This window comes from Pristiophorus japonicus, chromosome 3 (assembly GCF_044704955.1).
Source record: "Pristiophorus japonicus isolate sPriJap1 chromosome 3, sPriJap1.hap1, whole genome shotgun sequence".
In the NCBI taxonomy this organism is placed as follows: Eukaryota; Metazoa; Chordata; class Chondrichthyes; family Pristiophoridae; genus Pristiophorus; species Pristiophorus japonicus.
The window spans coordinates 67618167-67635885 of record NC_091979.1 but is presented as its reverse complement, the minus strand read 5'-3'; the positions used below and the strand labels follow the sequence as shown (position 1 = coordinate 67635885).

Sequence of the window (17719 nt, the reverse complement as noted above, 5' to 3'; positions counted from 1 at the left end):
ATGGGTGCTGGGACCACTATTGTTCACAACTTATATTAACAATTTGGACTCTGGATTCAGAAGTACAGTTTCAACATTTGCGGACAACACTGAATTGGGGAGTGCAATTATTACAAAGGAACAATACAACAAAATACAATAAGAAATTAAGAAATTTGTATAATGGGCATTTAATTGGCAAATTAATTTCAACATAAATAAGTGTGAGGTGATGCATTTTGGTAGGAAGAATAAAGAGGCCACATGCTGCTTGGATAATATAAGTCTAAATGGGTTAGAGGAGCAAGTTCATCTCGGGACACAGATACATAAATCACAAAGTAGTGAGGTTATTAACAAGGCTATAAAAAAGCAAACCAAGCACTCTGCTTTATTTCTCGAAGGATGAAGTTCAGGGAAATCATGTTAAACTTGTATCGTACCTTGGGTAGACCATATTTGGAGCACTGTACACAGTTCTGGTCTCTATTATAAAAAGGATATAAAGGGTATTTTTGAACAAGAAGAGAGTCAAGGGTTATGGGGAGCGGGCAAGGAAGTGCAGTTGAGGCCAAGATCAGATCGGCCATGATCTTATTGAATGGTGGAGCAGGCTCGAGGGGCCAAATGCTCCTGCTCCTACTTCTTAAGTTCTTATGTAAGGCATTGGGGAAGATTCAAGGAAGATTCACGAGGATGATACCAGAACTGAGCAGTTATAACTATCAGGAAAAACTCAACAGGATAGGGTTCTTTTCTCCAAAAAGAGAAGGCTAAAGGGTGACCAGATTGGAGGTATTTAAGAGTATGAAAGGGTTTGATAAGCTAGATGTGGAGAAAATGTTTCCACTTGTGAGGGAGACCAAAACTCGAGGCCTTAAATGTAAGATAGTTGCTAATAAATCCAATAGGGAATTCAGGAGAAATTTATTTACAGAGTGGTAATAATGTGGTACTTGCTATCCGAAGGAGTAATTGAGGCAAATAGCAAAAATGCATTTAAGGGGAAGCTAGATAAGCACATGAGGGAGAAAAGAGTAGAAGGGTATGCTGAAAGCATTCGATAAAGAGGGCTAGGAAGAGGGTCATGTGGAGCATAAACGCAGGCATAGACCAGTTGGGCCCGAATGACCTGATTCTGTACTGTAGACTTTCTGGCAAGATATGTTGGCTGAGACACTTTACGGATATGCATATATGGCAGGAAGAAAGCTACAGAGGGTCTACAGACTTCATGCATTGGGCACAACCTCTAATTCCAGCATCAGTGTTGGTTGGATAGAAGAGCAAATTTAGTAGCAGTGACTCTGGCAATTTGGTCACCCTGATCTGCTTAGCTTCCCACAACACCAAAAACCGTCACCTCAGGCGTGCTGTTGTCGATCTGGATATACTTCAAAACCTACCCACAACACAGAATGTGGCACAAACCATTGAACCAACAAGTTAGAAGACTCAAGTCAATAAGATCTTGTACATTGAATATCAGGAAGAACAGATTTGTTAACGTATTCAGCACATGTAATAGTACTTAAACATACATTTAAAAAGTAATACATATAACCAGACCTAATGATGGTTGGTTGGGGAGTCAAACATATTACAGTTCTAAGCTCAGTATCTTATGCCTTTATGAATCCAAATAGTCATTACAAACACCCAATTTTTATACATTTCTCTTACTCCTTTCACATGACAATCCACACAATTCTGTATTACATAATTAGATAAAAGTTAAAATCTAACTCCGTATAAGGGGAATCTAATTGACTTATCCATTATCAATAACTTTAATTTTCCTTATTTTTTTTTTTCATAGACCAGTACAATTTCCTTACTTTATCTTATCGATAGTTTCATTCTTTTTAATATTGCAATTCCACCAAGTGAAATTTTTCATTTTAAGTCAGTACCAGTCAATCGCCTACTTCGACATAAATCCCAATTAAAGAGGATAATATATACCCAGATGTTTTCATTTGCAGAACTAACTGTTTTTCCTGCATTTGTTCTCAACTGATTAAAGTTCTCTGAAATATGTAAATCACTATGCACTGGCATGTCATTTAATTAGGTTTACTGAGATTTCTAAACTGACCATTGCTTCAAGGTCAGCACTGGCTCAATAGCCCAGTGGTACTTTAAAAAGACTTAAACTTCCCTGCGTAACAGGCAGAAGCTAAAATTTACAACAGGTATCGTTACAATTTAAAGAGAAATCAATGACAGTATAACAGCAGACATCAGGACAATCTGATTAACCCTTAACCCACCAGCACAAGTATTCTTACAAGAGGAAAACAATGCATCAGCTGAGAGGTCCTCACCCAAATTTATTTTAAGGGTTCTTTTTGGTATTCCATTGAAAGGCTGCCCTATTAAAGCCCATCTCACTAAGAAGGCGAATAATTCCTATTTTTTTTTTTAAAAACTAGCATTATCCCATCTTCTGTACCTTTTCCAGATGCTGCCCATCATCATCCCAGTTCCAGGACCTCAACAAACATCATCCTAGATTCCTTTGTGCAGGGAAGTGGCCATGGATATGACTGGAGTGGCTTCACCTCACCACCAAGAGGCAGGCTAATTTTTCTAACTCCACAAATTTCTACTAGGCAGCACAACTCCATGGAATCATTACCTAAAACGGTTTCTCCACAGAAACCGCCTCTAGTGATGCTCGAACACACTTCCTTTGCATAGACTTCCCTACCCCCATATAAATACCTGTGGGAATCTGAGAGCACCCTTGAGTTACAAATGCTAAGGGCCTAGAGAGAAGCTGGCAATGTTTGACTGTTTCCCCATGGTCTGTCAGCTCTCTTGCAGCAATCTCTGAGGCTCTCTGCCAGTCTGATCAGGTCAGATCTTTGAGTATTGTGTTTGCTTCTGATCAACAAGGCAGAGAAATACCCTAGAGGTGATGCAAAGAAATACAATAAGGCTGATCCTCAGTATGAAAAGATAGAGTCATATGGATAGCCTAGAAAACTCAGACTCATCAGCAATAAAAGGAGGCAAATGAGAAAGAAGCCTTCAGGAAGTATGCAGGATCAATATATATCTTTCTCTCCCTCTCACATGCTCTACCCTCCCCTTCTTTCGCTTTGTCTCTCTCGCTCTGTCTTTCACTTCAAAAGTATTCATTGGCTATAAAGAAAGCGCCATGTGCATATATGTGTCTATCTCTTTCCTTGTCTGTGTGCTTTGCTCTTTTAATCTCCCCTCTCTTGTGTCTGTCTCTGTCTTTCTCTCCTGGGTCGCTGACTTGTGCTTGTCTTTTTTGCATCATTTACTTCTTTGTCATGTCATTTACAGGAGCAAACACTTCGCTTACTACAGTACTCCAAGTTGGTTTGAGGATGTTGGGGTCCCATAAGTCTGCATTACTTTGATTCACCATTTGTATATGGAGCTCAAAACAATGTATTGCTACATTTCAAGTGATTACTTTTGTACTTTTTTTTAAGTTTTCCCCACCCCCTCCAGTGAAGGGGCTTGCTCATACTACAATACCAGTTACTTTTTATTTGCAAATTTTATGCAATCAGTAACAAAAAAACAAAAGTAAAATTGTAAAATAAAAGGATAATGTGAATATTAACTTTTTAAAGCACGTCCCCAAATTGCAAAAGTTGTTGTTTGGTGGTGGGGGAGAGGCAGGAGGGCGGAGGAGAAATGGGCTTAACTTGCATTCTGATCATTGTGGTACCAGATCGTGTTACGCTCCTAAAACTATGTTGCTCTTTTACATTTAAAGATGTCAAGCATGGCAATGTGACTTGGACTACAGGATGATGTAAAGTACCCAAAAATTTGTCATAGGTTTAAATGATGCACAACTAGCTGTAAGTTTTTTATTTGAAGAAATACATTACTATTCATGTGGTTCATGCCATGACATGAAGGAAAATGCTGGCAAGAAGAACCTCTCTCGCATCACTTGACCTGTAGTCTCTCTTACCCAGCCTGTCTCCTGCTCACACCAATTATTCTCTGGCATACGGTACTTCAAGACAGTCAGTGGTCCTATTTGTTATTAGTGATTGATAGCCTACTTGCTTTTAAAGTAGTTGTTATTAACATTTGGAAGCACCTCCAATAACTAACTAGAACTTCAGCCCTATTGATTTTCCTCAGTATTCTGTCATAGATGCCTTGAGTTTTACTTTTCTTTAAATATGCATGAGTATAGCACAGATTTATGTAGATTGTAAATTTAAATTATATACCGGAGGAAGTATTTTTAAAATTATTTTCTTTTAAAGGAGATGGACGCTACCCTTTGCTTGGCCAGCCTTTGCAATACAATGCTCCAATCCGTCCTCTTCTGCATGGACCACATATAGTCTCAACACAGCAGGTTGGTTTAAGTATCACTAAATCAATAATGTCCTGAACCAAATTGCTTTTCAAGAACAAATTGTTGGGATTTCTGCTTACACCTAGCTACTTAGTGGGAATAGTTGCATCTGAAAACATTTAGAGGTAGAGTTTCTGCTTTTGGCGCAATTGGCGATCCAGGCGCAATTTTAATTTTTGTTCAAGGTACCCCTCAAACTCATTTGCATTTTGCCAAATGTAAAATCTCCCATGAAATAGTGCAATCAAACAGCATTTTAGATTAATTTTTTACATTAAATATTCCTTGACCTAGTTAAGAGGGGTAACCTGTTACAGTTTTATCAATGCAGATGAAAATGGGGTTATCTCAAAAAAAATGTTTTAATCAGTGTCTCACTTCACATGTGAGTAACCAGATTTTAAATAACTGAAAATAACTTTTTTTTTTAAACTATAGAGTATCATTTGCTAGTTTCATTGGTGTACAGTAGTCAGTTTCTTAGTAACTTAAAAACTATATATTTAGACTCATTTAAAATGTGTCTATTCATGCCCTTGTGGCTAAAAAAAACTTAATTTAAAGAGCTCTCTTGAAGGCTCGCAAACAGGGTTAATTAGCGGAAACTTGCCATGGTGATTAATTTAATCTGGGGACAAGGGTGAGGCTGGCTGCCAGTGCAATGTTTTTTAAACCAGGGCAAAAGATTGTGGAAACTCAATTTGTGCTGAATGTCATTTGCGCTTGAAATTCTGAAATTACTCGATCTTTTGTACTAGTTTGGCTGATTTGGGACGAATCTAGCAAAAACTCTACCCCAGGTTATTTCGTGGTGTATAACTATCCTATGAAGTTTGTTAGTTTTGGTTACATTTAGTACTTCCTTTGCGAAACACTTATTATTCTTGAAAATGCACAGTTCAGTTGTAATCTTTTTGTTAGTTTTAAAGAATTATTTAGATATTTTTGGATTTGTTAGGGTCAGAATTTGAGTAGGCATGGAGGAAGAGGAAAGAAACAGACAAGGAAAGCAGCATCAACTGATCTTGGTGCAGGAGAACCAGGTACATAAATAAATGCAACACTTCTATGTCGATGCAAGATGTGTTGTATTCCACATTCATTTTACTTAGTTGTGCATAGTATTTACAGCACAGAAACAGGCCATTTGGCCCAACAGGTCCATGATGGTGTTTATGCTCCACACGAGCCTCCTCCCACCCTTCTTCATCTAACCACAAAAATATATCCTTCTATTCCTTTCAATCTCATGTGCTTATGTAGCTTCTATTTAAATGAATCTCTGCTCGTTGCCTCAACTACTTGTGGTAGCGAGTTCCACTAAGTAAAAGAAGTTTTTCCTGAATTCCCTATTAGATTTATTAGTGACTATCTTATATTTATGACCCCTGCTTCTGGTCTCCCCTGCAAGTGGAAACATGTCCTCTACAACTCCCCTTTCATAATTGATGGATATTTTTTTTTTATTTGTTCATGGGATGTAGGCATTGCTGGCAAAGCCAGCATTTATTGCCCATCTCTAATTGCCCTTGAGTTAAGATGGTGATGAGCCGCCTTCTTGTACCGCTGCAGTCCGTGTGGTGATGGTACTCCCACAGTGCTGTTCGTGAGGGAGTTCCAGGATTTTGACCCAGCAACGATTAAGGAACGCCGATATACTTCCAAGTCAGGATGGTGTCTGATTTGGAGGGGAACGTGGAGATCCCTCTGTTCCTTTAACCCATTTAGATGCTTATTTTCCAAGGGGTATGTCGCCTCCTTATCCTTTCTACCAAAATGTACCACCTCACACTTAATCTGTATTGAAGTTTATTTGCTAATTACATGCCCATTCTGCAAGTTTATTAATGCCTTTTGTGCACATAATAAAATTTCCCTTGCTAAACTGCACCAAAATCCCAGTGGTGGAATAAAACTTATAATGATGTATCACATATCTACCATTACACTTCACTAAAATCCTGGTGGCCGTGCTGCTGGTTCTCTCTCTGACAGGCCTTATTGGTGAATGATTCGTGTGTTAAATATTTTATATTTGTTTTCTCTTCATTTGAAAAAAGAAAATGCATTGTATTCAAATTTGGATTTATCTATTAATTGCCATGCCAAAGTTGCTAGAGCATGAATTTTGATGTGGGATGTGACTTTTAACTAAAATACATTTTCTGTAAATCTTTCTGCACTCACAGCAACCAGCAGGATTGAAGTCATTGGCGCTCTATCCTTGTAACAGTCGCCTCTGGATGCACCCTGTTACATCACCTGATGCACAGAAAATAAAGTTTTAATAAGTACCATAGAAAACTGTTAATATTGTTGCTCGTTATCTATTTGCATAAATGTCTGTCTTCTGTCTGTCTTCCAGTTGTCAGCAGAGTCCTGGAGGTGACTGACCTGCCAGAGGGAATTAATCGTACAGAAGCTGATAAGCTTTTAAACGAACTCCTTAAAGCTGGTGCCAAGATTCGATGGCTGCGAGACACTCAACCACATTGTGGTGGTGGTGATAGTAATGCAAACACAGAACACTCAAAACCTTCCAGTGACTTGGCGTCCATGTACACAATCATAGCGATGTTTCCTTCAAAACTGGCTGCTCAGAATGCATTGTTGAAACAAAGTAACTCAAATAAATTCAAACTGAGAACTAGCAAGAAGCACTACGATTTTCACATTATGGAAAGGGCTAGTTCTCAGTAGTATACACTGCACTGGACTTGCAGTCTCTTCCACTTTTTTTTCCCTCCTCGATTGATCTTGTATAATGGTTTCTGTTGGCGTATAGACTACTGGAACGTGGTGTTTTATGATCTAACAGTTGAAGAAAACCAGTGATCCAGCAAAAAAGGCTATGAGTTTCCTAATTTATGTTCACCGTTGTCACAACAAAGTATCTGAGCATATCACAAAGCAGCATCTTTATATGGAGAATGCTGTAGAACCACAGTACAAATTTTGTAGCCTTTTTGTTTTATATTTGTGAATCTTGTATCCAATCCAGAGCTCCATTGTACAGCAACTCTCCTGTCAATACCATCAGCCAATAATTACTCGCCTTAATAGGTTTTTACCCCAGCACAACCAGCAAAATGTGAGCTTGCTTTAAAACAAATCAAAAAAAGTAAATTTAGAGAAGCCAAAAGTAGTTGTGAGAATGAAGTGTTTCATTATCTTTCTTGGCTGGTCACTAGTGATCTACAAAGAAGAATGTGTGGAAATAATGCCTTCAGATGCAGCCTGAAGATTTTGCAGTTCGACATCTTGGATCCAATGAGTTTAAAACTTAGTCCCCAATACCCTATTTTACGTGAACTTCATACTCACTAATTGGGCTCATAAATTGATGTGTGGACATTCCTCCTTTTGTTTTGAAGCCCCAGATTGCAATGTTTTTTTGTTAGTTCTTAAATGCTGGACATTTGTTAGAAAGTTTAAGTGTTTTAAGTTCACCCAATATTGAGGATCACTGGACATCAAAAGAATTGTTGCATTATTGACATACAAACCTATCATTTCTTTTCGGTTGTGTATAAATCCTGCCAGGCTGTACAATGTGTGCTGATGCAATTTTTTTCCCCTTTTTCAGTTCAAGGAAAAAAAATAAATGTTTACAAATACATTAAAAGAAACTCTTTGTAACTTATTTGGGTCATGCAAAATTAATTATGTTTTTTGGATGCTGACCAGTGACCTCAACTATTTGGCTGCTGAGTGACTCAAAATATTTGTAGATTCAATCTTTCAATTAAGTTGTAAACTTTACTTACACAACTGAACTGAAAATTATCAATGTAATTTGCTCTATTGCTTCAAATGACATAAAAGTGGTTGTTTGGATAAAGACACAATTTTTCTTCTATTTTGGAGTACATCGAAGAAGCTGGCATTTTGGGCTCACATCTAAGAATATTAGCAACCATACTTTTGTTGCATATGGTATGGTTTGAGAGCCACTTGCAACACATGCATTTTCTAGTCTCAGTTCTTCATATTCGTGTTAGCTGGTAATGTTGTAGGTTAGTGAGGATAGACATGATGCGGGAGTAGGACTTGTGTGCAAACACTTTTGGGGAGCATAAACTTGCTCGGTGGAAGCATGGGACAGATAATTAAGCTGTGGTGCCATCACCCTTTCTAGAACTCAAACTCCCAGCTAGTAAAGCTTTGTTCCAAAGGACAGCATTGTTGAATTTGTCATTTATTGCAGGATCATCATCATAGGCAGTCCCTCGAAATCGAGGAAGACTTGCTTCCACTCAAAGTGAGTTTTCAGGTGACTGAACAGTCCATTACAGGAATTACAGTCTCTGTCACAAGTGGGACAGACAGTGGTTGAAGGAAAGGGTGGGTGGGGAGTCTGGTTTGCCGCATGCTCCTTCCGCTGCCTGCGCTTGTTTTCTGCATGCTCTCGACGACAAGACTCGAGATGCTCAGCGCCCTCCCGGATGCTCTTCCTCCACTTAGGGCAGTCTTTGGCCAGGGACTCCCAGGTGTCGGTGGGGATGTTGCACTTTATCAAGGAGGCTTTGAGAGTGTCCTTGAAACATTTCCTCTGCTTATCTGGGACTGGCTTGCCGTGTTGGAGTTCCGAGTAGAGCGCTTGCTTTGGGAGTCTTGTGTCGGGCATGCAAACAATGTGGCCCGCCCAGGATAATATGCCAGTGGCTGAGTTTTGGACAAATTGTTGTTTATGTAGGGTGTAGATTGGAAGAGCAGTAAGGGCACCATTTGAAAAGTCAAGCTTGGAGGGGACAATAACTTGGATGAGGGCTTTATCAGTGATATGATGGATGGATATAGGCTATGTTGCAGAGATGGAAACAGGTGGCCTTTGTAATAGATAGGATATGGGATTTGAAGCTCAGTTAATCAGAGCACCAAGACTGGACATATTCAGTGGTGGGGGGATAAGATTGGGGGTATGGTGTGGAGGTTTAGGCACGTTAAAGAAGATGACATGTAGACTAGAAATAGGGACCAAGAATGGAATCTTGGGGTAACTTTGTAGGACAGAAGGAAATGCCATACTGACTATGTTGGGATAGGAATGAGTTTAACCAAGTGTAATGTGCCACAGAGTTAGACAACAGGAGAGAGAGAGATTGGAACAGGACGGAGTTGTTGACCATATTGAACAATGGAGAGTTTGAGGAAGATTAGTGATAACGCACCATCGTTCCATTCATTATACAGCTATCTCTTTGTGTTCACTATACCATTTGGATAGTAACTATACTATTGTGTTATACATTTTAAAACATTCAACAAAATAATTAAAATTAGAAATTGCAGCTGATAAAAGGCAAAAAAAAAAGTTTAACATCAACAGAGTGCAATGCTAAACTGTTTGAATTTCGATTTTTTTAATTTCTGCATTATACAATATACTTTTGTAACAATTTACTTCTGGGTTAAGATTTTCATGCATCAACTATGAAGTGCACTGGCTACTTGCATGCACCATGACACTTGATGCTGACCGAAAAATAGGATAAAATTGCTCGGTAAATTTCCAATTACTGGGTAGAAACACAGCTGATTTCAGATTTATAATTTAATCTCAGGGTTTCATTGGCATTTATTAGATTAGGCTTTGCTCTTGAGTTCATATCATTTTTTGAATACTTTACTGCAATCACTGCCTATTAATAATTCTGGCAGCCCCCTTTGGGTATATTTAGGTTAAACCCTCACTAACTATTGATATGTTGGTATAAAAACAGAAAATGCTGGAAATCTCAGCGGGTCAGGCAGCATCTGTGGAGAGAGAAACAGAGTTAAAGTTTCAGGTCAAAGACCCTTAATCAGAACTGGCAATAGTTTGAAATGCAACAGATTCTTGAGAGTCAAAGGGGATGATGGGCCGAATTGAGATGGTAATAGCACAGGTTAGGAAACAAAAGGTGAGTCTAGATAGGGTATTTGTTTCCTAACCTGTGCTATCATCCCCTTTGTGTCTCAAATTTCTTCTGCCTTCCACCCTATCACATACCTTCCCTTTTTGTTCTTTTCTCTCCTCCCCTCCCCCTTTTCAGGGCCTCAGCACTTCCTTAAGAATCTGTTACATTTCGAACTATTGCCAGTTCTGACGAAGGGTCTTCAACCTGAAATATTAACTCTGTTTCTCTCGCCATAGATGCTGCCCGACCCACTGAGATTTCCAGCATTTTCTGTTTTTATTTCCGATTCCAGCATCCACAGTATTTTGCTTTTGTATTGATATGTTGGTCATGGATAAGATGGCTATGCTTTGAATTCAGTGTAGAGGTCATATGGTTTGCTCTTTGTAGAATAAATGTGATATACACATTGAATGATAAAGTGAAACTTAAAGGGGAGCTCAAACAATTAACTGATCAATATCAGTAGTTTGTTAATAGAATTTTCTGCTGTACATAGTTCAGAATAATGAGCAGTATTTTAGAGAAACTAGCTTTTAGCATTGAATTATTTTATTACCTTGCACATACTTTAATAAAGAATTCAATGGAAAAAATTACAGGGGCTTCCCTTGTAAAAAAGGTTTTTTGTCATGTTTTTCATGTTTTGACAACACTTCTCGTATTGTGAGCGGTGAAATTAGAAAATATTAGCAATGCACAGCACGTCAATCAGCTTCTGGTTGAGAAAGATTGTTTGGGTATTATCCTTTATTGACTTTGCATGATAAGGCTGGACAAGTTCCATATATAAGGTAGAAGGACGCATCTGAAATGTCCAAGGAAGTAAAGAGCAGTGGGGGAACAAAAGGTAGAAGTCGAGTTTAAATTTACTAATTATCACCAAGCGGTAACCTGTATTTAACTGTCAATTATTGGATTTTAAAATACTAGACAAAGGTTTGAAGTGTTAATGCATTGTTGCAAAGATCACCTCACACTGGAGTTCAGTTTCCTGACATTTAAAGATAAAAGTATGGGAATGACGACAGTTAAGCACACTTGGCTCCAAATTGGAAGGGAAGAAGACATATTGTGAATATTGGGAGAAAGTAGCAGGAATATTAGGGTATATAGCTGTTGAAATAATTGTTTAATATGTAACAGATTAATTCATCCACTAAAATATCAGATGGACCATCATAGAAATGAGTTTGTCCAATAATCTTACCAACTGAAATTTGTGTTATTTGGTTGGAGTCATGTAAAAAAAAGACTGAGATAGGAAATTTTTTGAGAGAATTATGTCATCGGTTTTTTGCATCTGAATGAATGTATGTATTTCGTATTCCAAAATGCTTTCTGACTGGCCGATGTTAAACACAGCAGATGGATCTGAGAATCCCATTCCAAAAGAAACACAGAAAGCAGCTATTATACTTGCACACCAAAACTAAAAACCTAAGGTGAAATAGCTAACTACTTAAAGAAAGTTAAAAGTATGTTCAAGTAACTGTACATATTTAACCATTCAGATTCTAACTGAAGTTTAGACGAAGTAGAAGACATGGATGCCATCAAGCCCTGGAACCCTGATAAGGTAAGTGTATGGGATACTTGGCTTTGCAAATAAGAGCACTGAACACAAAAACAAGTCATGATAAACCTTTACAAATGACTGGTTAGGTCTCAGCTGGAGTATTGTGTACAATTCTGGGCACCACACTTCAGAAAAGATGTCAAGGCTCTGGAGAGGGTACAGAGGAGGTTTACCAGGATGATACCAGGGATGAGGGACTTCAGTAATGTGGCGAGATTAGAGAAGCTGGGATTGTTCTTGGAGCAGAGTAGGTGCGGGGGAGACCTAATCAAGGTATTAAAAATTATGAGGGATTTTGATAGAGCAAGTAGGAAGACACTTTCCTCTGGCAAGTGGTCTGTAACCAGAGGTCGTAGATTCAAAAATAATTGCCAAAGGAACTATAGGGGAAATTAGATGTTTTCACTCAGGGTTAAGATCTGGAGCGCACGACCTGAAAGTGTGGTGGAATCATATTCCATAGTAACTTTCAAAATTCAATTGGATATGTACTTCAAGAAGACTGATTTGCAGGGTTATGGGGAAAAAGCTGGGGTGTGGGACGAAATTGAACAGCTCTTTCAAAGTGCTGGCACAGGCCGAAATGGCCTCCTTTTATGCTATAAGATTCTATGGGGCTAGACTTTCCACCTCCCATTGCCCAAAACGGACGTCTATCGCCCATTTTGAGCAAAAAATGGAAACTCAGGCCTCAACATCGCCGTAAAATTAAGCCACCAAGTTTCGGCTTATTACAGAGTAAAGCTCCCTCCACACCCCCAGGGCAGTTGCAGCATGGGGTTACATACAGAGTAAAGCTCCCTCCACACTGTCCCATCAAACACTCCCAGGGCAGCTGCAGCATGGGATTACATACAGCGTAAAGCTCCCTCCACCCTCTCAGGGCAGCTGCAGCATGGGATTACATACAGCGTAAAGCTCCCTCCACACTCCTAGGGCTGCTGCAGTATAGGGTTACATACAGAGTGAAGCTCCCTCCGCACTGTCCCATCAAACATTCCCAGGGCAGCTGCAGCATGGGGTTACATACAGAGTAAAGCTCCCTCCACACTGTCCCATACATAGTCCCAGGTTCAGAGCTCTGTCCGGATCTTAACATGTAGTTAATGTAAAACATTTATGAATAAACAAATTAAATTCAATACAGGAGATTCATTAATATAATTACAATTTGCATCAGTACAATTAAAATGCAACTTACTCTTGCTGCAGCTACCAAGCTGTTGCAGCGTTTACGGCACTGGTCCGACCCCCTCGCCTCATGGGATGCAGAGGACACCACCGCAGCGATCTCCACCCAAATTTTTCTATAAACTCGGGGTGGGGGGTTTCCCGTGCGTACCCCGAGTCAGTTCGGCCCATCAGGAATGGGCCTCATTGGCCCTGTCACTAAAGGGCTTTGCCCTCTTTCCCCTTCAGCATCATGCAAATCCGACATTCTTCAAACATGTTTTGAAATATTGCAAAGTGTTTACAATTAAAGCACTTATCTAAACTCTTTCACAATTAAACCACTTATCTAAACTATTTCTCTGTCACTGCCTTCCTCTCTCTGCCCTGCCCTGTGCCTTCTGCGCATATGTGGATGACTCCTGACGTCCCGAAACACGGGAAAACCAGTCAAGTAAAAATTCTAAAAAAAAAATTTTAAATCGCATGCACAGTTGGCCATTGCTCGGGAAGCTTTGGCCTTCCACATCGCTGGCCGTTCGATGGGTGAACGTCACCATTGCTGACCTTTCGCATCGCCCATTTCAAATCACTGGCCTATCGCCGAGTGGAAAATCAATATCCAAAAAATGGGCTATGTCCCAGCGATCAGTAAGGCTGGGACATCGTACATCGCTGGTCCATCGCCCATTGTCGGGGCGAGAGCAAAGTGGAAAGTCTAGCCCTATATTTCTACATGTGACTCAATTCATGAATAATCCTAGTTGGAGGCCGACTGAAGTCAATTTTAAAAGAAATATTACATATTATGCAGGGATAATCTTTTAATTGAGTATAGTTGTAGGGCCTTTTCTGAAGTATTCTTTAATCTGTGGTATGAGGTATTTAAAACTAAGACTCACAATCATTCCCCTCTAATCTAATAATTGTCTGCATGTTAATTGACAATATTGACGAGAATCCCTGATTTATGAGACCAAATGCCTTCACACAACTATTCCGTAAAGTTGACATACACTCTCTCCCAATGGAAATAGAATTCTCATACATAGTTGTATTAATCTTCCTTCACCCTACCTATCCCCACTCTCGTCTCCTCCCAACACTCAAAAAAAGTTATTAATTCCATCTCCCTCTTCATTGCAGAAAAGATGAGGACTATCCATAATTATCAACCGTTGATGTGGTTGCGTGCAACCTACTGTACATCTCTTGAAATTTAACTATTACCATAAAAAACGAGCCAATAGATATTTCCCCATCATTAATTTTCAATATAATGAATCAAATAACTTCTCAAATGAATCCCTTCATTTTAACTACAAAATATATATATACATTTTTTCAGGTTATATAATAAAATGACCAACTTTAATTTACTGTATATCTTTATCATACAAAATATATCAGGGTACTTTACAGAGAATTAACAAAATAAACAGAAGTCAACCCATAGAAGAGAGGATAGAAAGGGTAACTGTCGGCAAGGAGAAATTATAGGTTTTTAAGAGGACTGAAGTAAAGAACTGGAAGGTAATTAAAGAATCGGCTCCCAATGGTGGGGCCCTCAAAGTACAGCATATAGATAAACAACAGTGGGTCAAGGACATGTCCTTGAGAGACATCAGAGATGACGGTGGAGGGGAGGAGAAGACTTTGCTCGAGATGCAGTGCCGACATCCACATCGATAGGAATATAATGATGCAAGAGAAGCAGTGCAGGAGGATGGCATACTCAACTGTATCACAGGCAGCTAGCTGTTCAGTTGGCTCTCGATCCAAGATAAAGAAATTCAAGTGCTCTTTGTATTTGGCATTAAAATACCAAATTTTAGTCGAGGGTAGAGAGGGCTTAAGAAGAGTCTGAAGAGGCATTTAGTCATGGAGAAGAGAAGGCTGGTGTCCTTGCCCTCCAGGGTGATTTTGAAGCAGTCGATGGTTTTCATTGTCAAATCTGGCAATTGATGACTAGACCAGTTGTGTGCCAGATACATTAAAATTTGTGCACCTTGAAAGTGACCAAATGGGGGCTGTAGAAACATAGAAAATAGGTGCAGGAGCAGGCCATTCGGCCCTTTGAGCCTGCACCGCCATTCAATATGATCATGGCTGATAATGCAACCTCAGTACCTCACCCCTGCCTTCTCTCCATAGCCCCTGATCCCTGAAGTCGTAAGGGCCACATCGAAGGGAAATTAAGGATAGTGTTAAAGCCAAGGAAGAGGCATATAAATTGGCTCGAAAAAGCAACAAACCTGAGGACTGGGAGAAATTTAGAATTCAGCAGAGGAGGACTAAGGGTTTAATTAAGAGGGGGAAAATAGAGTACGAGAGGAAGCTTGCAGGGAACATAAAAACTGACTGCAAAAGCTTCGATAAATATGTGAAGAGAAAAAGATTAGTGAAAACAAACGTAGGTCCCTTGCAGTCGGATTCAGGTGAATTTATAATGGGGAACAAAGAAATGGCGGACCAATTCAACAAATACTTCGGTTCTGTCTTCATGAAGGAAGACACAAATAACCTTTCGAATATACAAGGGGACAGTGGGTCCAGTGAGCAGGAGGAACTGAAGGATATCCTAATTAGGTGGGAAATTGTGTTAGGGAAATTGATGGGATTGAAGGCTGATAAATCCCCGGGGCCTGATAGTCTGCATCCCAGAATACTTAAGGAAGTGGCCCTAGAAATAGTGGATGCATTGGTGATTATTTTCCAACAGTCTATCAACTCTGGATCAGTTCCTATGGACTGAAGGATAGTGAATATAACACCACTTTTTTAAAAAGGAGGGAGAGAGAAAATGGGTAATTATAGACCGGTTAGCCTGACATCAGTCGTGGGGGAAATGTTGGAATCAATCATTAAGGTTGAAATAGCAGCGCATTTGGAAAGCAGTGACGGGATCGGACCAAGTCAGCATGGATTTGTGAAAGGGAAATCATGCTTGATGAATCTAATGGAATTTTTTGAGGATGAAACTAGCAGAGTGGACAAGGGAGAACCAGTGGATGTGGTGTATTTAGACTTTCAAAAGGCTTTTGACAAGGTCCTGCACAAGAGATTGATGTGCAAAATCAAAGCACATGGTATTGGGGGTAATGTACTGATGTGGATAGAGAACTGGTTGGCAGACAGGAAGCAGAGAGTTGGGATAAACGGGTCCTTTTCAGAATGGCAGGCAGTGACTAGTGGAGTGCCGCAGGGCTCCGTGCCGGGACCCCAGCTCTTTACAATATACATTAACGATTTAGATGAAGGAATTGAATGTAATATCTCCAAGTTTGCGGATGACACTAAACGGGGTGGTGGTGTGAGCTGTGAGGAGGATGCTAAGAGGCTGCAGGGTGACTTGGATAGGTTGGGTGAGTGGGCAAATGCATGGCAGATGCAATATAATGTGGATAAATGTGAGGTTATCCATTTTGGGGGTAAAAACACGAAGGCAGAACATTATCTGAATGGCAGTAGATTAGGAAAAGGGGAGGTGCAACGCGACCTGGGTGTCATGGTTCATCAGTCACTGAAAGTGGGCATGCAGGTACAGCAGGCTGTGAAGAAGGCAAATGGTATGTTGGCCTTCATAGCTAGGGGATTTGAATATAGGAGCAGGGAGCAGTTGTACAGGGCCTTAGTGAGGCCTCACCTGGAATATTGTGTTCAGTTTTGGTCTCCTAATCTGGGGAAGGATGTTCTTGCTATTGAGGGAGTGTTCATCAGACTGATTCCAGGGATGGCTGGACTGTCATATGAGGAGAGACTGGATCAACTGAGCCTTTATACACTGGAGTTTAGAAGACTGAGAGGGGATCTCCTAGAAACGTATAAGATTCTGACGGGACTAGACAGGTTAGATGCGGGAAGAATGTTCCCGATGTTGGGGAAGTCCAGAACCAGGGGACATCGTCTTCGGATAAGGGGTAGGCCATTTAGGACTGAGATGAGGAGAAAATTCTTCACTCAGAGAGTTGTTAAACTATGGAATTCCCTGCCGCAGTTGTTGATGCCAGTTCATTGGATATATTCAAGAGGGAATTAAATATGGCCCTTACGGCTAAGGGGATCAAGTGGTATGGAGAGAAAGCAGGAAACGGTACTGAGGGAATGATCAGCCATGATCTTATTGAATGGCGGTGCAGGCTCGAAGGGCCGAATGGCCGCCTACTGCACCTATTTTCTATGTTTCTCTGTTTAACTCCCTTTTGAATATGTCCAACGAACTGGACTCAACAACTTTCTGTGGCAGAGAATTCCACAGATTCACAACTCTCTGGGTGAAAAAGTTTCTCCTCATCTTGGTCCTATATGGCTTACCCCTTATCCTTAGACTGTGACCCCTGGTTCTGGACTTCCCCAACATCAGGAACATTCTTTCTGCATCTAACCTGTCCAGTCCCGTCAGAATTTTATAAGTTTCTGTGAGAAATCTCATTCTTCTAAATTCCAGTGAGTATAAGCCTAGCCGATCCAGTCTTTCCTCATATGTCAGTCCTGCCATTCCGGGAATCAGTCTGATGAACCTTCGCTGCACTCCCTCAATAGCAAGCACGTCCTTCCTCAGATTAGGAGACCAAAACTGAACACAATATTCCAGGTGATGCCTCACCAAGGCCCTGTACAACTGCAGTAAGACCTCCCTGCTCCTATACTCAAATCCCCTAGCTATGAAGGCCAACATACCATTTGCCTTCTTCAGCGCTTGCTGTACCTGCATACCTACCTTCAATG

General features: G+C 40.2%; 1 protein-coding gene across 15 annotated transcripts in view; it reads left to right on the top strand.

Annotated features, from left to right (window-relative positions):
• LOC139259744 (R3H domain-containing protein 1-like) overlaps positions 1–7985 on the top strand; it is a 164581-nt gene extending 156596 nt beyond the window's left edge. For 10 of the 15 annotated variants that reach the window (XM_070875398.1, XM_070875405.1, XM_070875401.1 and 7 more), the window contains 4 exons: positions 2444–2557; positions 4248–4342; positions 5301–5385; positions 6708–7985. In XM_070875398.1, the coding sequence (XP_070731499.1) occupies positions 2444–2557; positions 4248–4342; positions 5301–5385; positions 6708–7042 (629 nt within the window). In that variant the 3' untranslated portion in view covers positions 7043–7985. Of the gene's footprint in view, positions 1–2443; positions 2558–4247; positions 4343–5300; positions 5386–6531; positions 6687–6707 lie in introns of those variants that run through there. The other 5 variants (XM_070875415.1, XM_070875404.1, XM_070875406.1 and 2 more) reach the window with 2 other exon arrangements.
• Positions 7986–17719: the final 9734 nt, after the last annotated feature.